Here is a 25,699-nt window from a genome sequence, read left to right as displayed (position 1 = left end):
TGTGGTGCCAAATAATCTGCTCCCATATAGGGAGAAATTAACAGCCCACGACATGACATGCTATTGTTGCTTCCTATTGAAACATTTAAAAAAAAAAAGAAAAAAGAATAATATTCATCCACACATGTACACCCCTCCCTCACATTCTGGTCTCATGATGTTGATGACGCACGTCTCTCTTTACAGCCTGTGCTTAATGAAGCTTTGTTTTTTTGTGATGTCAGATTTCACACTCATCTTTTTTTTACGATGTCCAATCCAGCGTTTTTTTTTTTTTATCATTCTTGGACGGACACCAGCGTCGAGTGTCGCATCACCTCATCCCCAACACACACACACACACACATGCTACAACCTCTATCATGGTCTGCAGTGTTTACATAGTACGGTGTTGTTGACTCACTCAGACAAACCTCATTCAGTCTGTCTCATAACTACAGCAAGCACACAGATGTTCATTTATTTCCCTCCAATTCACCCCCAAAAAACCCCATCAGTCAGTCAAGAATTATTTAATGAACATAACTCATTTCTGCTTCGTGCAGCCGCAAGAATACAAATTTCAGTCATCAGAGAGAGCGACCTTTGGAAACAGCTTGAAGTAAATATTCATTTGGCGTTGAGCGCTTGTAAGGAGGTTTTGCCTCTTCTCTTTATATCTGCTCTCTCATGGCATCTGGCTACTAAAGCCTTTTCATCTGCTGTGAATGACTGGCTGAATGGCTGCCCTCTCCTCCCTGGGCATCTGCCCAGCTTATTGAGGACTGCCTTGTATGTGTATGTGTGTGCCTTCACAGAGCAAGCGATAAATCATGGACTAAATGTCAGTATCCAGTGGCCAAACAACGTATGGTAGAGTCATATACAGTACCTGTATCTCATGGACACGCATGCATCTGACCCACAGATACCCCACTCATACATCTCTCAGTCAGGGGGATGTTATGTGGACATGGGGCTGGAAGGACTAAGGCCCGACCAGGCGACTCATTTCACTGACAGAAGTGTTTCCAAGCCCAAAGCTCCTATACATGATGGATGCAATGTAGGAGAGTGGTTTCTTTTCATGCAACTGCCCAAACTCCTGGAGATGGACAGCAGAGACTACAGAATAATGGACACACGTCCCTTGACCTTGAGTTACATTTTTTGCCCACTCCCACTGGTGATGACACGAATAAACGTTGAGTAAAGTAGTTGCAAGGACATTTTTAGTGACGTGTTTTTGGTGATGAAAGTCACCTGCAGAGGTTAATATGCATGTATGGTTTTATCTCTTTTGTCTTTTTATGCAAATGTGTTTATGCAAAGCTTTCTGTCGTCACCTCTCCCTCTGCTGATGAAGTTCTTTGAGCACTCCCAAGGATTATTCATCCATGTTTGGGTTACAGTTTGAGGCTGAAGTTACTTTCTTTGCCATGGACACTGCACTGGACAAAATGATCTCATCCTAAGGTCCATTTTGTCACAGTCCTGGCTCACACTATTAAAGGAATACTTCACTGATTTGTTGTATGTAGCTTTGTATTAGAATAGAGGTAGTATTTCTGAAAAATTGTGCTTCCCAACCTCAGTTGAGCAATATCTTCATTCTTTTCTTTGTTAAGTGCCCGCCAGTGACGCTTGGTCCTGTTAGCAAAGATGGCGGACACGGTTTGCATTCTGGGAATGAGGTCCCGTCCCGTCCCCCTTCAAGTGGGTCTAAAAAATGCGGAATTAGTGTTGCAGTTTCAAGCCTTGGACCAAGGCTCGGACAAACAAGCCTCGACTCAGGGGAAACTGAGGTTGGGAAGTACAGTTTTTAAAAAATGCGACCCCTCTACAAAGCTAAATACAAATTGGTGAAGTATTCCTTTTCCTGAGATTATTTTCAAACGTGGCTAGAGCGTGTTTATGTAGTCCTCATGAGGACTTCAGGCTGGCGTACCTCATCTCAGACAAGAATGAACTTTGGGTTTCAACTTTTTATTAGGTTAAAAGTCCATATTGTGGAGTTATTTTGTTCAATAATTATTCATTATTCATTAAGACGCTAGAACTTAATGAAATGACTGATCTGTATGACCAGTCCGAATTAAAGAAAGCAGAGAAAAGTCAGCAAAACTTTGCTCTTGAAAGGAATGCTTACTGCCCAATGTAACAGGTGGTGTTTCACTGCTTAGATGGCTGTAATAATTAATCAACTGATCTATTATTAGACCAACAGTTTCAGCATTAATGTATGTAAATACAGCCCTGGTGTGTGCCCATGTCAGCAGGATGCTGAGTCGAGGATTGTGGCAGCATCTGGGTCAGCCCAGCAACAAGAGATGCACATTTGGAATCAGCAAGTGCAGGTTCCTCGTGTTGCAGCACTTAAAACAAAGTCTATTGCTCAGTTGTGTATTTATTGTCAGATGTTTGTGCCAAACCTTCACTGTGTAAGAAGGATGTACATGGGGCAGAATGTGAAGTTGCCAAACGTAGACATGTGCTGTTTTCAGTTCATAAGCCTGGCCTGGAATGTGAGTGTGTGTGTGTGTGAGTGAGTGTATGTAAAAGGTTAGTGAGACTTTGATGTCCCCCGAGGTTCTCCATGATGCATCGGGCAGCATATTGTCAGTGACAGGCCGAGTTATTGAGGCTAAGGTGCTTTACATTACTGGCTCTGCAGAACCATAATCCACAGGGCTGCAGATGTTGCTGGTCTTCAGGAATATTCCGAAACTTGGAGGAAAGCGGGACATTGTTCATTTTCTGTTACGGTTTCCACTTTTCTAAAAGTTCTCCTTCTCTCAGGAAGTCTTTCACCTATTTAAATGCGTTCACCTTTTCTCCATGTGGTTTCTCCCTCTGAGATCCTTCAGTAATACCCTGATTTACTGTATCTCATACATCATCTCTCTCGTGACAATGGAATTATGACTTTTCCTTCTTTTCTATATGATGGCAAGTAAGGATCACTAAGGGAGGCAAAGTTTTTCAATCCCTCCGTTTAATTCAGTCTCTGGCATCTGTTGCGTGTGAGTGAACGCGTTTGCTCATGTGCAGTGTGACATATAGCGGTTTCAAAATGCAGTGATGGCAAGTTTCTTGATGACGCACAGTGCAGATGGGAGAGCCTTATTGTTCTGCTTCTCTGCATCCCATCCATCCACACATCAGATCAGCCAGATAAAAGAAGGGCTGTGGAAAAGAAAAAAAAAAAGGGGCTGTGAAACTGAAGTACACACACATGTACACACACACTACCCCTCCCACCCTAATCTCTGCTGCATTTTTTTATCCAATCATCTTACATGTGTCTTGTCTGTATGCCTCGCCAGGGTTCTAACGCCCCTGCCGCAGGTTTAGAGCTCTGCATTTTAGAGTGGATCAGAGCTGCTGGGGCACTGGTACGTAGAGATGAAAGAGAAGCTGGTAACCAAAAAGACAAGTGGGAAAACCCCTGAAGATGCCTTGTTTCAATGTGTTGCCCTTTTCATCCTCTCACCTCGTCTTTCTTACATCTGGAAGTGCATGTTTTAAACAGTGCGGTCAGCAATAGCGGACAAGTCTGCCTTGCAGTAATAAGCAGGTTTTTTGCGGTGCGTGTCTGAACGGCAGCCTCGGCGTTGTTGGACTAGTTCACGGTTCTGTATTGAAGTGTGGAGACGGAACACACCAAAGGGTGAATTCATGAAATAATTACTCTCTGTCATATTGTACATTTTCTGGTTAACAGCAGAAATAGATGACAAGTTACAAGGGGAAAACCTATTATGGCACAAGAACAAAAATCAAGGGTATTGGCGATCACTCAAAGCGGCTTTACACTACTCACACATTCATACAAGGCATCTATGTGCAGAACACAGTCACACATTGCCGGCACAGCCCCCGGGAGCAACTTGGGGTTAAGTGTTTTGACCAGGGACAAAATCAACCATAGTTAGTATGCTTTCGTCTCTGGGGCCACCAAACTACTGAGCTTCAGTGGACACAGGAGACAGAGGAGGGAAGATGGCAATGCTCCGGGACACGGTTTGACATGGATACTGGGTGAGAGATTGGCCGTTGTCATGATCTGTCAATCTGCTCCACAGGAGAGAGAGGAGAGGAGAGGAGAGGAGAGGGCTCCACCCACTCACCCCACAGCTCCAGCTATGAATGAATCCAAACGAAACAGACCAGACAAAGAAGCATTGATCTTAGTTCTCTCTCAGATTCTTTTTTTCTTATTGTTATTATGAGCTGTCCTTCTCTGAACTACAATAGGATGAGACGGTAGACAATTTCAAGGTCATGTCTCAAAATGTTTGAGACCTGAATTCTTGATAATAACGTGATCATCATATAATGTGTGTCTTTTTTGCAGTAATTCACATAGGCTCATTGCTCTGAAGATGTGATCCTATATACACACATCAACACATGTCAACAGAATACTGGGTCGTGGGTACTATTAATTAACCCAAGATCAAGGACTAAGCCAGTTTGATCTGGATATTTAGTTGGCTAACAGTAGCAGGGAACACACCCAGAGCCAAGAATACACTATTTCTGAATGCTCAGTGCATTGGGACACCATGTTTGTCTCGTGCCAAATACATTGATGATTCTCACATTGACTATAATAAGACCACAATATTAATTCTACACACAATGTGTCGCAACACAATTCCTTTTGAACTATCGACTAAAAGAGTGGCTGGAGTTCCTCTGCCAAGGGTGAAAGGATAATACTGTTGTTCTTGTGGCACAATGAGCTTAAAATAGTCTCAGAAAGAGACAATTTTCCTTTGGAATCGTCTTCATTTCTTTGTTAACATGAGGAATTTGTTCTTTCTGGCTTATTTATTTTGCAAATGCCCCAAACTTGATTCAAATTGACTAAAGAGAAAACATTTTCTGTGAAATCGTATTGCATAATTACAATTGCTACAGGGGTAAGAGGTTTCCAGCCTGGCCATTAGCCTTTTTTTTTTTTTTTTTGAGAAATGGTCGTCTAATTAAAATGTGGGACGTATCTAACCTGTAGGGGGAACTGGTGATTGGGTACATTGATTTTCTTCATTTAACGTTTTTCATCCCAAAGCTCACTTCCATCCTTAATTCATCTCGGAAACTCTGCATCCCTCAATTGACTCCTTTTTTGCCAAGTGTTACATCTCACAATATGGACAATGGTCGTAATTACAGCACAACTTGTCTCAGATTGGAAGACACTCCACACCTCTCCTGTTTTGAGGGCGGTTGTTAAAGGGAAAGTTGTGATGTCCACCGTTACTTGGACATGAGCCTGGGGTTTGTGGCATGAGACTGATTGCAGTGGAACTGTGTCTGCTGCCCTTTTGGAGCGAAAGCAAATCATGCCAGAGATTTATTTGTTTCCCTGTTATTATGTGGTGATATCGGGTGTCCCATGGACACCAATTTCCTCTACCTGTCACTCAAACTACAACATTCAGTTGTCAAATTAACCTAACAAGGTGGTAATTAGCACATGACGGAAGCTTTCTTGCTGTTTCCAGAGCTGCGCTATTCTGTCAGGGAATTTTCTCATTAGACGCCCACTGACACCCCTGCTGCTAGCATGTTAGCATTGCCTCTACCCTCATTTAGGGAAGGGAAACAAGTCCATTGTTATTTAACTGCCTGTTTAGTGGCTGTAAGTGAGTAAATATCTGTTTTTGCTTTGGTGAGGTAAGCACATGCTGCCCTGTCCAGAAATGAGCTGAGCTGCAGGGATTGGGCCATTTTAGTTCATGGCTTGTGCCAAATTCGTGCTGCATGACTTCACCTGAGTGTTCATTATTTAGTGTGCAAGCTCATTTATAGTTACAACATTGGACAGCGACAGATGTGCTTTTGATAGTTTTGTCTATGGAGACTTTCTGTCATAACCAACTTTTGGATGGCACTGATACCTTGAATTATGGTCTTTTAAATTTGAATTGCCTGATTAACGATTTGATGGATTATCATGAAATTCAGTACATGATGGACTGCAGTATTTTGGGGACAGTTTGACGGGTTTGGGTTTTCCTACCACACCACCATTGGGGTGCAGCTCAATATTTAGTTTCTTCCAGTTCTTCCTTTAACCCTCTTATGACCATCATGATATTCAGGCCGCCTGGATTTATTGAGATTTTATGGCTGTAGAATTTCCCTTTCTGCCCCTTTTACCAAAAGAACTTTCACTTTCAATATCTGGCAGTTAGGAATACCATAATGACAAGTATGTGTGGACAAAGCTCTATTTCTCTGCTTCCGCTGTATTCTCCATGAAGGTACCCCAACCTAAAGGTGGGGTACATCCTACAGCCAGTCCATCCTAGTTTTTTCTGTAACAGAAGGGTTAATGACTAAATTCATGCAAAAAAACAAACAAACATGGTAACTATAATACCTGTGTGATACAAACATGTTAGCATTGTGATTGTCGGGCCTGTTAGCATGCTAATATTTGCGTTCAGCTCAACGAATCACCCACAATTGTTTGCTTTTTACTTAACCCAAGTGACTGACATGACTATTTGGCTCGTTCAAGTCAAACACGCCAAATGACATTGGCCATTGCAAAGGCCTTTGTGTGAAATGGAGTTCCACTGTTTATTTGATAGCAGAGATAATGTGGTAAAAAGAAAACAACTAATAAAAAATAAGATGCTCCATGCTGCTTGTTTGAGGGCAGAAGGTCTCACGTGGCCTTTTGGCTGATAAACATCTTGTCTCTCAGTGATTTACTCTTTTGTGTAGCACTTGAGCAGTTTTGACATCAGTAGCTGAGAATGACAGATGGTGAGATGAGCTGAGATTAGCAGTTTCCCATGGCAGATGCCAAAATGTGAGCGTCCATGGAGAACAGGGTGATGGGCAGCAGTGTGGATTTTTGTTTTCATTTCATATCGTATGTGGGCTAGAGAGAGATCCTTTACTATTGGGCTACATGAGACCTCTCTTCATGTGGAGTTACTGAATACTAATAGCTCGGTTTAGTCAGAGCAAGTGTTTATTTGAGACGATACGGAAGACCGGGCAGGTACGCGCTGCAATGGAGTCAGTGGAGTTGTGAGTACTCCTGTGATGAATCTCCACAGAGGCACAATCAGAGATTGAATAATGATTAAAGGCCAGGAAGAGAGAGCAGGTGGAGAGAGTTTCCACGTGTGTTCCCATGCATCATCATCATTATACCCCCAAAGCCTCCACCCTGTTGCCCTCTGTTTTTAATGATTCTCCATCTTTGAACTGCAGGCCCCCACTCCCCCACGTATGAGAGAGTGTCTAATAGTCAGATGACAACACACAAAGGCTTCCTTTGTGCACAACATGCCTCATACTACCAGCCTGGCTGGTCATCGATGCGCTGCGCTGGAGTGTTGTCGCTCCCTCCCGTTCTCGCTGTTCTCTGGGTCTCTGGAGATATAATATAACATTCTAACGCAACCTGACAGGCAGGCCACAAAGACAGCCCTGTTGGAAACACTTGAGTGCATGTGTGTGTGTGTTTATGACACAAAAGAGAAAGAGAAGGAGAGGGAGATTTTGTTGACCCAGTCGTGTACCTAACTTTCTCTGCAACCTGTGGTAACAATTAGTAGCCTTCATTGTCCTGAGTGAAACATCAAGGCAGCATGTGAAAATGGATCCAGGATGGCGTTCCCAAGCATGAAGAAAACCCGGCTGGAGGCAGAATCACTCCCATTTCCGAACGATCCTGACGTATTTGGAGAGAATGGGTTGTACCGTGTGCACTGTTTGTGTGTGTGTGTGTGTGTGTGTCATAACTTCTGGGAACATGGACCACAGGCTTGTGGCTTTTAAGTTGTGAACTGTAGCCACTAGCCCAGACCTAAACCCAGCTTTTATAACATGAATTCCTCACATTCACTGTTTCGGTTAAACAGTTACATAATGAATAGATGTTTTCCTCTTGGCTTGGCACTCGTGCCTCGTGCCTCTGCCTTGCTGGAGTTTCTGGACTCTTTCAACCTAAGAAAAGGAGCTGGCTCATGCAGGAGTTGTTAGAGTCTTTGAGATCCCCATCATTCACTCAGGTCTGTGCCTGAAGAGCAAAAGTCCAAAGTAGCTGTGGAACATTTGATGAGCAAGAAGCATGTCTTAACCGAAACAGATTTCAGCAGCACTTTTTGGCAAATTTCAATGGGGAATCAATCTCTTTTATTCAGCTTCAGTGATGCTGCTGATACAGTCCCGGTGGTGGTCGATGTATTCCTTTAGGCGCTGAAAACGACAACTTGATTTAATTTAAAAGATTTATGAATCAAGTTGGCAATAGCTTTCCGATTACCCGGCAGCCAAGTCTATCCCACTATCTGTAACTCATAAAAGCTATTGTTCAAGTCCAGAGTGTTGTGTAAACTTTCATTACTTTCACTATAGGAATAAAGATCGTTCTTTCTCTGAACTGTGGTAGTTTTTTATTGTTTTGTCCACTAGTTTGAACCATGTGACTTATTTGAAAGAGGGAATATTTTCTCATGTTTCTGATAAACAGAGTCAGGCGAGGGCTACATGTGTTGGTGATCGGCGAAGTGTCAAAAACTAGACGTGTCTCTAATCTGTGCGGTGTGATTCACTGCTCATTAGCTTTCAGTATTAGTATCATACTGTGAAAAATGTTGTATTTATAATCTCCGTAGGTGTCGTTCTCCGATCTTCCTCGTGCAGTCGGACATCACTCACAGCTTGGCTTCGGCTTGAGTTTGATTTGTCAGCATTCTCTGATCTAGAGGGAACTGTGACTGAATAAATAATAATAAAAAAAAAAGGAAATAGAGAAGAAGCGCACACAAGGCTGAATACTAGATTTTGACGAGGTCACATGACCAATATTTTTGTAAGTAGAAAGCAGCTCCTCTGACCATTGTTGCCCAGTGTGACATATTTTACTCTCATCCTTCATGTTCCAGAGGCAGAGGATATCTCTCTGTTCCTTCTCTCTCTCTCTCTGTCTATGACTGTCTCTCACCTTCCTCTGTATAGTGTTCTGCTGGTCCAAGAGAATCAGAAATGATCCTCTCTCCTTGCAGTGATGCTGCAGATTCTACTCTTCTTTTAGTCTTTGTGCTTTGTGTAGTCAATATGCTTTGAAACATGACGCGGTGCAGAAAGAAATTAGACTGTGTAAACAGGAAGTTAGATGGTGGTTCTATAAGGTTCTATTTTTGTCTCTTTGTATAACGTCTCATTTTGTTTTTCGCTCGTATTTAACAGGCGACATTAAAGTATCAAAAGAGACGTCTTCTTCCCCCGTGTTACTTTGTCAGTTCTTCCACAAAATAATCTCCCAAAACAACCACTTTCCCCCACAAATGCGTTGCACGTGTGATGCGCCCGTAGATACCAAGATTTGGACTTGTGTGCAACAGACAGGCTGACAACTATTGGACAACATAACACGCCAGTGGCGACAACTTCATTCTGGCACTCACACAAACCAGATCATCCTTCCCACACTGCAGAAACCGACTTTCAAGAAAGTTAAATGCGTCTCATTTCCAGTTTTTGCCTGAAAAGGAAAATAATCTTGGCACGCAAGTTTTGCACCAGAAAGATAATGCAATTTTAAGAAAAAAAACCATGGAACTTGCAAAATGTTGGCAGATTGTTTGTAAATGAATTTAAGAATATTTGGCTAATTTCTAATAGGGCTGTTTTTGCACCTTTCTCAGAAAGCGCTTCTGTCCAGACAAGGATCATATTACCAAGTGCCATGAACCTTTCCTTCCATCTGATTTAATTGTTGAACTGACCGCCAACTTCTCTTTAACTCTTTCAGGTAAGGTGTTGAATCCTGATTTGCGTCACTACCTCAGTCTGCAGTTTCAGAAAGGCTCCCTGGACCACAAGCTCCAGCAGGTGATCAGGGACAACCTATACCTGCGCACCATTCCATGTGAGTACACTGATGTCCGACTTCTGACTCCTAAAAAAAAACCCTGTTAACTAATTTCCCACTCAATTCCTTTCTTTGCTCCTTGTGTCACTTAATAGCTTGAATTTTGCAAAACTTAACTATTCAGTTCATAATCTTTACCTAATTAATACAAGCACAGAGTTTTAGGCTTGATGCATGGCTGTAATGTGCCAGGAAAACTGAAGAAGACTGATATGGAAGGCTAAAATCATGAGTCATGAGTAAAATATGCTTTAGTACTTCAGTGCTTGCACTAAAATACTATATTAGAATAAAGTGGAATTATCCTTTATGTTTTAGGCCACTATTCTCAATTTAATGTTACACTTTTTGTAGTCAGACCTTGGTTATCTTACAGAGGGAGACGTTTTCTTCACTTTCTTTTCAGTCTTTTGTCCGTTTGTGTCCTCTCCTCCAGAGTGGTTTCGTCAGAGCAATGAATAACCAGGACTGAATGATTTATTTATTTATTTTTTAACATGGACGCCAAGGCGAACATGTGTACTGTATCTGAAAGAGGAGCTGCAAGTCTCAGGGCTCCACAGCGGAGTTAAAACACATTTTTTTTTCTTATTTCTAATGACATATTTTGAAGTTGTACTCAAATGTAAACCAAACGGCACCGATTCACTGGAGACTTGAACAGAACCAGGAGGATTTGACAGTTTGCTGAATAAAGCTGCCCATTTCCTGCCAGTAAAATGCATGTGATTTACAACACGACATAAACCAACCGTGCTCCAATATAGAGACATAGCACCACAGCCTCTCCTGTAATCAGGTGTTGTGCTCCTTTAGCTCCCATCATCCCAGAGTTGGACACAAAATCATTACACTGTACATCATGTTTCAATTTCACCGTTTCTTTTTCCCCGTTTAAAGCCATTTTTGCAAGAATTGGTCAGCATATGCCCACTGGCTTAGCCGCAGTGACCCTGCAAGGAGCCTAAATAGCTACTACAGCATGATGCTCATGTGCTCATTACGGCAGCGCGAGTGACATCTCAAGAGAAGCATGACTGCCCTTTTCTACTTCACGTCGTGAGGCTTCATTAAGTGCCACTCTTGCCTCCTGCAGAAGATGACAGGCGCTCAAGATCGTGCCAGAGATCCGGGGCGCCACAGAAATCCTCGAAGCTTGGTTTAATCCCAACTCAACCTGGGCTGCCACAGCAAATCTGTCGCAGCGGACCGTGAACCAAGATGTTAGGGAAATATTAGAAAGAAAATAAAATGACCCACGTTTCAGTCCTTCTTCAGTGCCGTTGTTGAGATGAGTGAAGGTTTGAAAGCCACTGAGACAAAAGACAGAGGGTATATAAACATGAGTCATCAAGAGAATCAAAAGATGTTTCATGGTCACAATATTTGATCCGACATATGCATTAAATGTGGTGTCAGGCATTTTGCCCACTCGTGTGTTTCCATACTTGTGATACGAATGAATATTGTTGTTCTGTTTAACTAAAGCTCAGATTTAATATTCACTGATTGATCTTGACATCGGTGGACATCGCATCACCTTTGAGTGTGGGTAAAAAAACTTGAGCGCTAAAGTCACCAAAAAAAATTATAGATTTTTTAGTACTCTAAAGGACGCTTTTGTCCCCTTGTCCTCCCCCTCCACAGCTGTCTAGGTGTCGTGATTGAGGAGGTGTATTTTCCCTAGGACACTTTTCATAGGCCCTTTTTAAAATAAAAACAAAAAACATTCCTTATCCAGATATTCCCCTTCAGAAATGTAACTTACCAGCATTAAACAGGCTACTTAGGGAGATAACACTTGTTTCTAAACTGTCTTTACCAAGCTGTGACCTTTTTGTCTTTTAAAGTTCAGATGCTAGAATAACATTTCAATGCAATGAGTTACAATGAGAATAAAAAACACTAGATCTGGGATGCTGGAATGATTCAACTTTTCTAGAGAAACATCAGGCAAGGTAGCGTAATGCACAGTAGAAAGATGAATAAAAACATTTCCCCCTCTTATGTGGCTTCACTGGTCTCCTGTGCCTGCTCTGTTTGACGCAACAAAAGACGGTCTTTGCTGACTAAGCCGAGCTGTGTCAGATGTGGTGGCTCATAGTCGGGATGGATGTTGACACGGGGAGAAAAAGAAGATAGGTTAGGGCACGGGTATCGCTTCTTAATAAAATCCCCTGTGCCTGCAGAGCAGCCACTTCACCGGGCATTTCAGCTGAGGCACTGTAAAAGCTCTGATTACGCCTAAGGTGACGGTAAGTGGAGCCGGCATGTTTAAAGTGTCTCACAGAGAGCATCAACAATGCTAAACACCAGTCCTTTTTAAACCAGTTTCAGTGGTTATGGCAGCAGAGTATTATTTTATGTCTGTAACTTGGATGGGACTGCAAATCCACTTTTGGAACTGCACCGCGCGTAAGGAGGAAAGAGATTAAATTCATATTTTCAGAGAAAATATAAAAGCAGAACCCCCTGCCGCTTATATTACGTCTGCCACTTTATCATCATCGCAGATGTAGAGACTGACCTTGACCAAAGAAACTGCATGACGGAACTACTAGACTGTAAAAACAAAAGCTTTATTCCTGTGACCTGTGGGTGATTTTATGACGTTTCAGAGTTCCTGTATTCCCCACTTTCCTCCTTTACATCACTTCATTGACATATTTGGTGAGTTTGTTTACAGACAAACCGCTTAACCTCATTAGCAGAGAGGACGGCCCGATTTTTATAAAGGGTTGCAAGATACGGCACGGCAGCCCATTGTGATCGCAGGGTCACGAAAGGAGGAGTAAACAATCAAATGATTCATGGCCGAGTTCCATTTACCTTCCTCGGCTTTAGGAGCGCGTGCCGGTTCACTGTCACACCGTCCTGGCTTACATCATTACAACATTACATTACTGTGATCAGTAACACAAAAAAGGCGTGTACATTAATCTTTATTAATGAATGTGTGTTTTATTGCCGTGGAAACATAATTATGCAGAGATGCAAGGGGAGTCACACAAAATGGTGCAGTTATTCAACACTGTGCCGAAGGTCAACAGTTCTATGTAATCCATTCGTCTAAAGGCATTAAAAAAAAAGTACACGTGTGCAATTAAGATTCTGTTATCATCAGTTACACTTCCTCTGTGTTCTGTGCTGCTCTGTAGCGTTTGTGTTGTTGTTGTTTCCTGATATTTGAATAATGAATTTGCAGCTACGTGGTCCCAGCTCTGTTGACTCAATTCTGTTGATTCATGATGTTAGATACAGATTCTCCCTTTGATTGCTGTGTTTGGTCTTGAATCACATCCCCCCCGCGGGCATGTTGGAAACGGTGTCACTGTCGGCTCCTCCCCTTCCACCTGTCTGGATGTTCCCTCCGTCTTAAACTGTGTCATTTATTGGCAGGTACCACTCGGCAGCCCAGAGAGGGGGAAGTTCCTGGTGTGGACTACAATTTCATTAGCGTGGGAGAATTCCGTGAGCTGGAAGAAAGTGGACTTCTGCTGGAGAGTGGCACCTATGATGGTATGTGTCTAAGACAATGTAATACAAGTGAACGTGAAATGTCAGAGTCTTGAATTAAAGTATTGTCTTTCATGGTAGCATCCTCTTATAGTGAACAGGCCACTCTTTTATGTTCAATATTTGTGAGCAAATTTTCTTAGTCATTTGCAGCGTGAGCGCACTTATGTTCTCTCTGTGGCATATGCACATTTAGACGCATCAAGGCTCATCCTTCAGTTATGGTCTGTTCATTTTTCCACACTGGTTTTTTTATACGTGAACCAAGAGTAAAACATATCAAGTGATATGGCCCTATGTCTAACTCATTTATGAAGCTATCCAGCACCATCGCTATCACTTTGGAGAAAAATATGATTATTACTCTCTCTTTTTTTTTTTTTCAAATGCCATTGAAAAACTTAAATCAAGGTCAAATACGACGATCCATCTATCCGTCCATCCAAATCAATGTATGATACATGGTGCAACACTAGTGTTCCCATTCTGTTCCTGAACTGTCAACCTTTGCATGCATGTGTTGATGCACACACATGTTACCATGGTTACCAAAATGACCACTCATGAGCACTTTGCTCTGCAGTTTTTGTTTATTTCGATTTACCTCAATCTCACGCACATATTCATACAGCACATCTATATGCAGCGCTATTCTCCGTCACGTAACCGTCGCACACATCCACGCGCATCCTGAGCCAAGGACACTTCGACACACAGGTTTTTGCTTTATATAAGTTGCAAGAGACGTCAGATCTCTGAGGTTTAGTTTCACCTCAGTATTGGTGCTATTGTCTCAGATTTCAGATTTCATCTGACACTGTTGAGACCAGTTTAAACTCAAGCTCGCTTAAAATAGACAGATACCCCAGAGCTTGCGTGAGCGGTGCAGGTTCGGTGACAGTAAGACAATAATAAAAAAATAAAAAAAAGCTAGAATCACTTCAAAAACAGAACAGCATCAGCACAGTGCATGATTTTTCTGAACTGTGCACCATTAGGTCATCAGGTCAATTCAACATATCGTCCGTGTCATCAGACTGCCACATAATATGCAGATAATATATCCCCAGGTGATTTTCTTGCGGAAAAAAAGAACTGCACCATGTGCAGCCTCTGAAATGTGTTTGTGTTCTGTGAGCCGCCGTCACCTGCCCTCTGTCCCCCACGTCCAGTGATGAGAGACTGTCCCCGCAACCCTGAGCCCATGAAGCAGTCTGCGGGATGAATTATGGATCTGCTCTGCCCTTTAGCTGCTTAATGCGGCACAGAGTGTGTAACAAAGGTACAGATTCATAAATCCCCAGTGAGTTAATCATTAATGTCCTGCCTTTAGAACCGTTGACTCACAGATTAAGAGACATTACACACAAGCACGTAGATGTTTAATAAACCCTAGGTATATTTGTCTGACTGTAGATCGGTTGCCATTTGTTTGCATTCATATGGGATAAGAATGCTTGGAATTTATGGGTGTAGTTTTTTTTGTTTTTAGGTCCCCTATTGTTTTAGTTGTGTTTTTATTGTTTCCATTCTGCCCTGCTGCAAAAAGAACTTCCCTCTTTCCCTCAAGCTCTGAACTAAACCAAACTTTAAGGAACAAAAGGCTCAGGGAAAACAACTTTTCATTCTTGCCTATTCATATTCACTTGTGAATAGAAACTGATTTCTGATCAAAAAAAGCGTAGTTTAAACTCATTATTATTCCAATTAGTGTTCATGTGAACAATTATTCCGATCATGAGTTATCATTCATCTACTCTACATAAACGACAAGCTAAAATATTGTAATCACGTTAACATAAACGTGTCATATCACTCACCAATTTCAAATGATGAAGCATCAAAGGGGGGGAAGAAGTCAGTGTTTATGAGATCACTCATCAGTCTTCATCATGTCTTAACTGCAAACTTGACTTGACCACTGATGGACTGGATGGGGAAGTGAAGAATGGCAAGAATGTTTGTTTTTGTTTGTATTTCTTAGAAAAATGAAAGTGTCAGGGTGTGAGTAATACATGTTAAAACCCTAAAAGGACTGGAGTCCAAGATTGTGTGCATGTACAGTATGTGAATTGGGGCAAATCCAATGTTATAGCCCTCTCTGTTTATGGTGCAGAGAAAACAGTGGCATGAATCATTCATGACTGACAGAGGGAGCTGAAATGAGCATGTGAGGTTCTGAGAGTTGTTGAATCTCCTTAGAATGGACCGATGCAGTGGCTCCATCAGTGTTTGTATGCTGCAATTTCCCTTCATTCGGTCTATTCAGTTGCACTAAAGCTGCTTTCAGACATACACTGAACTCTGACGACGCACTAGAGAGAGGGTGGATGCCAGGGCTGTGCCTGTGAATGCAGATGTCCACAGAAGTCCAGAGATTCTCCTGCTTACAATACACAATATCCTTTCCGGCTTAATATTTGAGTGAGCTCATGTGAGAATGCAGCAGGAGTGGATCCACAGTGTCCTGGTTCCTGTATGCTCAAGACAGGCTCCACCCCCCTCCTCCGTATCCTCTGCAGATTCTCCTGCTGTTGAGAAGCGACTCACCCAGACAGTGAGTGCGTTTATAAGCATGTTAAAATGGTTTTCTTAACGTCCTGTAAACACATTAATCTGACTAAAATCAAGCTAGTGTTAGTCGGACTAACTATACCTGGATAATGTGATTCATAGTCCAATTAGTCGGACTGGAGTTGGACTTGCACAATATTTCTTCCCCCGGTCTTTGACCCGGAAGTAGAGACCACGTATAAACTGCAGTACTGTTGCCGTAAATCAGCTGTAACAAACGCGCCACGGTCAGTCACTTTATTTTAGTGTGATAGGGCTAATCTGGATTACTAGTCTCTTTAATGCACCGAGCAACAATACAGTGCTTCTGCTCAAAACATCTGGGCCTTTTCCATCATACAGTACGTATGAGAAGTGGAACCTTGATCGTCAAGGTTAGGCGGCCTGTTGTAAAGACGGAGCAACACGACTGTGGCACAAGGCAAAACAAGAAAACGGCGCTTTCATCACTCCTGACAGTCTCTGCTTGTAGTGTTATGTCTTCTAGAGATGACTTTAAAATGGGATTGACTATAATAAAAATCCTCTCGAGTGTAACAGAAACTCATTCCCTCGCTTCGTCAATCCTGGATTTTATAACGTTGACGACGGACCAGTTGTTTTGCTAATCACATTGCCTGCAGACATAACAACTTTTTTTTTTTTTTCAATATCATATAGTGTCTGTGAAGTTCTGGGGTTAAGCTGCATCCTTGTTGATTAGATAGAAACAGGCCAGCAACCACAGAACAGAAAGGGTGCAAAGGTGCTGTGTTAGTAAGAGTGTTTTAGGCGATTAAGAAGAATTAAGTAGCTTTAAAAACTGTGGATTGATGGCTGGAGTCAGACTCCTGTTGTTTACTTTACACAGATTCACACTCCAACGTAAAGATGAAGGGATAGCGTAAGAGGGAAAGTAAAGGTTGGGTTGTGTGTGATTTATCGAAGGTGTCCCCACACAGACTGAGGAGATGAACATAAACTGGGGAGGAACTTTATTGATGTGAGGCAGGTCATCCAACACACACACACACACACACACACACACACACACATATGCACGCACACGCAGGGTTGACAAGGTTGGTCGTGAAGTGTGAACATCCTTTCCAAGCAGCGCCTGAGCTACGTGCCAAGGCTGCGGTTCACAAGATGGTCTTCACCCACCTGTGGCCCTGGCAGTCAGGGATGAGGTCTGGGCAAGACTGGGCACTGCCGCATTTTAGGTATTCTCAAAAGTCTGGGCATTGCAAGGAAGCATTATTTCCAAAGTAGAAATATCTTCACAGATTCAAAGAGCAATAACATTTAAACACAACATTATAAAATAATATAAAATGATATTATATAAAAGCATATTTTGTTACATGTTCAATGACGCTACAGTGTATTATAGTGATGTTATTGGCAATTATTGCCTATAAATATTCATTTATATTTACTTAATATATATTATATTTTTTATAACCGTAACAATAAGACATTTGTTTATAATTATAGCATTATTAAATATTGTACTGTGACATAAGATAGTTTGATGTTTTCGCTACAGTTGTAAGTTACAGATCTTATCGTTGACTTAAATTAATTAATAATTTTGATTTCTTTTATTTCAGAGATATGTTTTTATTGTGAAATACAGACCATTCTGTATCAAAACAAACACTTTTACTTTGAAATTCTGTGAAATATGATGAGTATCTCTTGTGGTTTGATTTTAAGATACTGAACAGTTGTTTTCCCCCCCCCACATTTTTTGCTCTACATCGCCCCCTCTTGACCAGACTAGACACTCATTGGCGCCCAATGAGTGTTTGAGTTTGACATCGCTTATTGATTGTTATTGATCTCGGAAGTTCAATTCTGTGGATATCTGTCTGACTTTACTTTAGCGCCCCACTTTAAAGTCAGGGTGCACCCCCATCGCCCCCCTCCCCATGTCACGCCTGGGGCTCTGTACATTTCACATCACTTAATTACCACAAATGTTTTCCATCACATCTCAGGACTGAAGCATATTGTCAAAATTACAAATGTCGTGCCTCATTGCAGATAAAACTCTACATCGTCACATTCAGATTCTCAGGAATTAGAGATGAAACATGCTGGCAGCTGCTGACTAAAACAGATGGCCTGACAACTTCACACACACACACACACACACAACCATAAATACACATAGCCCTAGTGCCTATTTAAGCTCGGGGTCTCTCTGGGCACATAAGCCTTTTAACGGGAAGTAAGTTTAAAAAAAAAAAAAAATCCCTCTTTGACATGAAAAATACTTCTTACTGGCAACAAACATTATACAGCATGTATAAAATGAGTGACTGGCTGCGTAATTCACCGACAGTGCCAAGCAAATGTTGGCCCGGGCTGTGGAAATGAAAATGTCTTTGCTTTACAGTGCCCATGCACCACTTTGATAAATCCCCAAAAGGAGCTTTAATGTAATAACTGTGTGCTGAAATGACTAGCCGTCTGTGCACACTGTTTCTGCCGCTTTCACCCTCAACACCGCTGCTGCTTGTCATCTTGCCACTGTGTGACTAAAGGAGTTAAATTACATAAGAGTCTTGAAGGGGGCTATCCTGTATGTATCCTCCTCAGAGACTTGAGGTCCTGTAGTATCCCACTTCACCATCGGGTGGCGGTACAAGTCACACATTCCTACCAAAGAAGAAGAGAACAATGCTAACAAGGCTCGGATGACTGTCCTTGGCGACTGGTTCTTCTGTTGTCGAAATGTTTTTTCTGCTTGGTGAGCGGGGCTTAATACTAGGCCTGTCGCAGTATGCAACGAATCAATTAATTAATCAATTAAAGCCCACATAGACCGGAAGCTCCAATTAACGCTGCGTTTGTGTGTGTATCTGCGTCATTACCTCGTTTATGAAACCCTAAAGTTTCAAAACAAACAGTTCAGCCACTGCTGAGAAAATAGTGTTGTATTGTTTTCCTGGGCTCTGCGAAGCGGATCGGCACTTCCTTAATTTGATGTCGTCATCACAAATCCTCACCACCGTAGCGCCTCCTGGTGCGGGCACTAGTCCGGTACATTCAACCGCAGAAGAAGAAGAACGACTCTCGTTGTAGCTGCTGAGATGCAGAGCATCCACCGTGCCAGAGGGGGAGCTGTGTATCTGAGAGCTGGCCTTTCTATTATGTCACTTTCAGGTACCTGGCTAATCACAGGACAGTAGGAAAGCTCTCGTTGGCTGGCCAATCACAACACAGTCCACATTCTGGGGGTGTGGTTTTGGTCTGAAACGACGAGAGCATCAGTGAGAAGATATTTTGATCGGCTCGTTTGCAGCAATTAGGAGGTTTTTAATCATGAAAACAAGTTCATATATGTAAGTAGACCTCCATAACTAACATATATAACATATTCTATGTCACCTTTAATGCTTGTTTGTTTTCCTCTACCAAAGAGACTGGATGACCACTCCGGTGCATCCACTGACCTCTCTTGGTTCCTTAGCGTAACAAGGAGTGAACCCTCGGTACTCCTGGCGTAGCTCACCACGGAGCCGCGGGAAAAGTAGCCAGAGCAAACGCTAGTTGAGAGTTGGAGGAATTACAAAAAAAAAGATGGAATTGGTTTCAAAGCCAAACGCGACAGCTGCAGTGTGGGAGCACTTCGGATTCAAACCGAATGACCGTGGTGAACCGCTTAGCCTGAGCGAGTCGGTATGTCACGTTTGTTGTAAAACACGACACAAACATGCATATGCACCTAAAACACGATCATCCAGTGCAGATTTCCCAGCTACTACTTTATAGTGCATTTTTTAGTAACAGAGACTGAGAGTCCATTTTATTGTGGATATTTAAAATGTCTTCCAATTCAGTTCCAGTGTTAAATACTCTTCAGAAGTAAAAGTGTATTGATCTTTGAAATATTATGCTATTACCATTGTATTAGATGGAAATGGTCTCAGAACGACAATATTATCGTTATTTGCCATCGTGACAGGCCCACTTAATACTCCACCTACCGGTGGGGCGGAGGCTCAGTATGCACGTGTGCTGTCCACGTGTTACCAGGTAGTTTTGTACTTACCGCTCCTCTACATGTGTAGTTTAATGATGCACATTATTATTTTTATCCTCTGACGTTCCACTAATTTCATGACCCATCTTGCCTCAATTTAATGTTGACATGGTGACAGATTTATAAACTCTTTGAAAAGCCTCCTTGTTTGTGTTTACAATGATGTGTGTGTGTGTGTGTGTGTGTATATAGTCTCTGTGAGGTGATGACCCACAGCGTATCATGGAATCTCACCATCAGAAGACTTGTTCCATCTGCCGGGAACAGCTTGAATTATATCTTCCAAGATCTTATGGTAATATTTACTGTAAGCTGCTTCTTTTTCCTGCTCGCCGTGGCATTTAGGATAGAGCAGCACAGCATGGTGATTTGTTGATTCAGTGCCCGTACCAACAGGTGTCTATTTTTGTCACGCACAGTCACACAAACACACCGTCATGGGGAGCTATTAGTGCTGTTGTGTCTCTCAGGACTTTATTTTTATTTTTTTTCCTCCTTTTCTTCCGATGTTGAACAGCCCTTCATCCCCAGTTGTCCTGATAATTAACCATCACGCTTGTAACTGTATCTGTCAGGTCCTAAACATCATATTTTCTCTTCTTTCTGTTTGAGAGCAGATTATACAGTGATTGTTTGGGAATTCAGTGGGACAGAGTTGGATCTGGTGGATGTGGTTGAAAAAGAGCTAGGAAAAACTTAAAACTGGTTTAATAAAGGCAAATTATCTATGAATTTTGATAAAACATATGATGTTATGATGTTAAGCAACAGAGCACGGAAGTAAAAAAAAAAAAGACTGTTTTTGGGTGTCCTTATTGATGAGAATCTAACCTGTAAAGTGTCAGATTATTGCTGCAAATGGAAAAAATATCAAGATCACATCTAAAAGGCAAAATATGTGGAATGACAAAGCTATGTGCGCTTTATATCAATCATTAATTGTTCCATAGCTGACACAAGTGTGTGCAACACATACACACTCACAGAAGAAAGCCATAAGAACATTTGTCCAAGCAGCTTGTAGAAAATATTTGAAAAAAAGAGAAAGTCTTTACGATCTGAAGGGACAAAGATCTTTTAAAAAAACAAGAATCAAAGCCAGTTTTATGGAACGCCGTATCACGGTGAAGGGAGTCTAATTGAGATTAGAAAACAAAGGAATCACAATCAATTACAATATTTAAAAAAGCCATTAAGAGTCATACCTTGAATAATATGACTTAATTTCGAAGATTTTTCATCTTTCTGCCGCTTCTTTATGGCATCGTTATTTCCATTAGAAAGATTTGTTTTATTATATTTCATTTCTTAAAAGAATGAAATACACAAATTTAATACACGAACAAGGAAACGACACAAAAATGAATATGGTCAACCCTGAGTGAAACATATTTATTTGAATGCAATTTAATATTTAATAAAAACACATGATCATTTCATGTCCCTGCAAATAAAAGCTTAATGTATAACTTGTTATTTCATGAGGCTTTTACAGTAAGTCGCTGACTGATCTACCACCAACTACTGTTCTGTTGTCTTTGGCTTTTTCTTGCCTTTTCACATCATTTTTATGAAGCAACAGCTTATTCACTATATAAAAAAAGACTACAGTTAAAATGACTATTTTTGTATCAATAGATATTTCAAGGTCCTTTTCCCTCTACGGATAGCAAAGCTGAGATAATATAATACTAATCTCTGGGACATGACGTGAAAGAAATTACAATATTGTGGCATACATGGTGAACCAGTGGCTACAATTGTTGCCTCACAGCAAGAGGACCACCAGCTGGAATCCGGGTTCAACCGAGGGCCGAGTTTGTGCGTGTTCTCCCTGTGTGAGATGAGGTTCTCTCCAAGTCCTCTGGCTTCCTCCCACAGTCCAAAAACATGCAGTTTGGTGATAATCGGACACTCTCACACGTGGCCCACCACTCAATGTTGATGTTATAATGAAAACATCACTACGTTACTATTTACTTCAGTTCCTTCTGTCTGCTTTTGATATTAGTAGATATGTTTTGCCATCATTCCATATCAAATCGAACATGTTTACTTGGTTGTTTACTCATGTGAGTTTGACGCCTCTGCTCTGTACGGTTACCCTGTCAAGTCAGCAGGGATCGATGTGGAGGATAAAGTCGATCCAGCAGACTCTGCTCACAGGAGAAGAAATGTTCCCACTTGCGATCGCTCACTCATCACTGTTCGGTTGCAATTATTTGTCGGCACAGAGACTGAAACGTTGGCAAATATATATATTTGCAAGGCTGTTCTCGGTCTTCTTCCCTCCTACCTGTTGACTTTTAGCAGTCAGAGCAGCTCTGGATCCTATTCGTTCCAAGTATATTCTCTCACTGTCTGTCCCAAGGGTCGGAACTGAATTGAGGGGGAAAGGCTTTTATGTTTGCTGCTCCCTTTGCCTCGAATGAACTACAGAAAGATTTGAAACTTGGCCTCACTGGTTGTTTTTGGGAGAATCTTCTCTCTGATTTATGGGGTTTCTACGATTGAGTCTGTGTGTGTGTGTGTGTGTGTGGGTCAGAATGATTATGATTGTGATTCTCTTTTATAGTATGTACTGTATGGCAGCTGACTGTAACCTTGTTTGTAGCTGTGCTGTTGCCTGTCTTGGCATCTTTATTTATTTATTTATTTCTAATCTAAATGTGTTTTCTGGTTAAATAAAAATTAAATTAAATTAAATAATAGTGCAATGTATGGAAGAAAAAAAATGTGCAAATTACACACAAGCACACACACACATACATGTGTATATATATGTATATGTATATATATATGTGTATATATGTGTATATATGTATGTATATATATGTGTATATATATATATGTATGTATATATATATATGTATATGTATATATACAGACATTTATTTACTATGAAAGGACTGAAACAAATGATCAAGATTGTATTTCTTTTTCACTTAATCTGACAATGTTTCAGCTTCAAAGCCTCAGTTGTTTTCATTTCGTGGCGTCTGTCACACGTTAATCATCATTTGATCTGGTATTCTTTAGTTGTTCATTTGTTATTTATTTATTATGGCTCCATTAAAATTGCAGATGCTCACCTGTTTGATATACAACCCATGTTTCCACTCATTTGAATAATTCAATCGCGATCCAATTTGTACAAGCGTAGAAATCTTTGATATGATAAAGCATGCGGTGTAGATTTGACACATCAAAAGGCAGACGGCGCTCTCTTTTTCTTTTTCTTTTATCTGGTCACATTAAAATAGGAATCATTTTTCTATATTGCAAGATAATCATACATTACTCAAGAATAATAGGGCTGTTCACATGTACAGTAAATGATGAGCGAAGCGGCACGTCACGCATGAGGTTCGGGCAAACGGTGGACATTTAATGAACTTAACAAATGTCCAAATTGAAAACCACAGCATGTGATTTTCACATCTGCACTGATGACGTGAGAAATTCTTCTCAAACGCCGCGTTTATACTGTGGCTCATTACTACACTATAATTACAACACTGCTATCCATCTCAGTGCAGTTCCATATTGTGGCCTCTGTCCTGAGTGTGTGTGTGTGCGTGTGTGCACGCGGCAAATTACAGCTTCTAATTGAACTCCCTCAATTTGCATCCTGTCACTAAGTGTCCTATTAATTACAAACCTAGTCAGGGATTTAATGGTTTGAATAAGGTACTGATATTAGGGCGTCTTGAATTAAAACACGGATTCATTAAAAGTCATTAACTTCACCAGTTGCGCTGAGGCTTAATATGACACATTGTTTATTCGGAACTCGTAATTCCATTCTTGCCGTCACGCCAACTTTGTGTTTATGTTTCTACTTCTTTTGTCTTTTCTTTCAATAATGGCTTTTAAGAATATTTAATCCACTGAGACGTTTTGAAATGTAAGCAGGCCAGATTGTTTCTCCTCATCCCTGGCTCTGTTTTTTCTTTCTCTCTCTCTCTCTCTCTGTCTCACTCTTTGCTGCACTCCCTTCATCTTTTATTACCATTCTCTTGTTTCTCTCACTGCCTCCCTGTTGGCTCTTTCACCACCGTATCTATCTTCTCCCTGATGAGCCGTTTAACTGTTACAGTACAATTTTCAGCTCCTTGGACACAGCTTAGGCTCAGCCACACAAACACCGGACGACTGTGGATTCCTACGTGCGGATCAATATTGTGTCATACCTTTCCGGCGATTCCTTCCTGTGCTTCTTGTTTTCGTTATTCCATATTCTCCTGTGCGGAGAGAGACGGTTCTGATCAGTAAAGTGGGTCACCCGTCTCCTATAGCTGAAGGAAATCTCGCTTTGTGGAGTCGGAATGTTTTTGCCTGAGGCACCAGCATGACAGCAAAGGCAAACTGAGAGACTTTAAGGGCCGATCAAGTGCTTTATAGGAACTACCTTGGCAGAAATGTTGTTTTCGAGGAATAAAGCAGTAAATGCAATATTTCCAATAGTCCAGGATGCTTTTGCTGTGTTTTGAAGGCTGCCATTAGTAACTGATAATACTAATAAGATAAAAATATTTGCAAACATTAGTGCTGTCAGTTCAACGTGTTATTAACGCCATTAACACAAACCTATTTTAACAATTATTTTTGGCCTAGCACACTTTTTTTTTTTTCACATGCCGTTGCAACAATTAGTAACGTTAGAAAAACGACAACGCCACACTGGATCTAGCCTAGACCACACGCCAGAGAGTAGTAGGCTAACGTTACGTTGAGTGGATGGCAAGCGCTGTGCGCTTCTCCGTCTCCAAGCGGGCTCTCCGTATCCGACGCAGCCTGGATCATTTGTCGACACACTCCCCACATCCAAGTAATGGTGTATGCAGTGTTACCAACCAAGCTGGCAGACCCCTGAACCGTAGTAAGGAGTCCTCTGAAGACCGTTAGCTCCTTTAGCTAGGATTAGCTTGTTACGGCATTAAACATTTTCAAGAAACTGAAACAGTTATTACACTTGTTGTCGATAAAGTAGTTTTGTGCTTTCTAATAGTTTGTTGTTGTGTTAACTTCTTTATTACTAACGTTCTGATTTTGGGTTATTTTATGACGTAGAAAGAGTCACGCAAGGAATCTAGTCACAGAGCGCCTTCATGTGAAACATATTCTGAAGTATACTTTCAATTCTAGGAAACTACTATGGAACCCCCAAGCCCCCGGCAGAGCCGAGCCCCGTGCAGCCGGACTTGGTGGACCAGGTTCTGTTTGACGAGGAGTTTGACACCGAGGTCCAGCGGAAACGCACGACCTCTGTCAGTAAAATGGACAGAAAGGACAGTGCTGCACCGGAGGAGGAAGAGGAAGAAGAGAGGTCTCCGATGGTCAACGGCCTGACTGGTGAGAGATGCCACTGTTTTTTTTTTATCTTTTTTTTCTTACAGCAAGTTGTAAGGCATTTTCTTTTCTTTCCTTTATTTGCATTACACTCATAGATTTATTAATTAGTAAAAAATCCTATTTTACCTTTAAATGATTAGTCTGCAGCAGTTACACAAACACACTTACGTAGAGCATATTCAATATCTGCCAATCAACCCTGTAAAAGAATATAATGCAGGCTGGCATCTATTTCTGCTACTACTATGTTATTGTAGTCATTACTGCATAATTGTATTGTATGTGCCATGCAATGTATGCATCTTTACATTGTAAAACCTTCACAGGGG

General features: G+C 41.4%; 1 protein-coding gene across 9 annotated transcripts in view; it reads left to right on the top strand.

Moving 5' to 3' along the window:
- The window catches only part of magi3a (membrane associated guanylate kinase, WW and PDZ domain containing 3a), a 100,738-nt gene that overhangs the window by 51,037 nt on the left and 24,002 nt on the right, over positions 1 to 25,699 (top strand). For all 9 annotated transcript variants that reach the window (XM_044039254.1, XM_044039255.1, XM_044039253.1 and 6 more), the window contains 3 exons: positions 9,770 to 9,886; positions 13,289 to 13,408; positions 25,164 to 25,370. In XM_044039254.1, the coding sequence (XP_043895189.1) occupies positions 9,770 to 9,886; positions 13,289 to 13,408; positions 25,164 to 25,370 (444 nt within the window). The remainder of the gene's footprint in view (positions 1 to 9,769; positions 9,887 to 13,288; positions 13,409 to 25,163; positions 25,371 to 25,699) is intronic.

The sequence above is a fragment of the Solea senegalensis genome, linkage group LG11 (genome assembly GCF_019176455.1).
Source record: "Solea senegalensis isolate Sse05_10M linkage group LG11, IFAPA_SoseM_1, whole genome shotgun sequence".
Lineage (NCBI taxonomy): Eukaryota > Metazoa > Chordata > Actinopteri > Pleuronectiformes > Soleidae > Solea > Solea senegalensis.
This window is presented reverse-complemented; position numbering and strand designations above follow the sequence as displayed.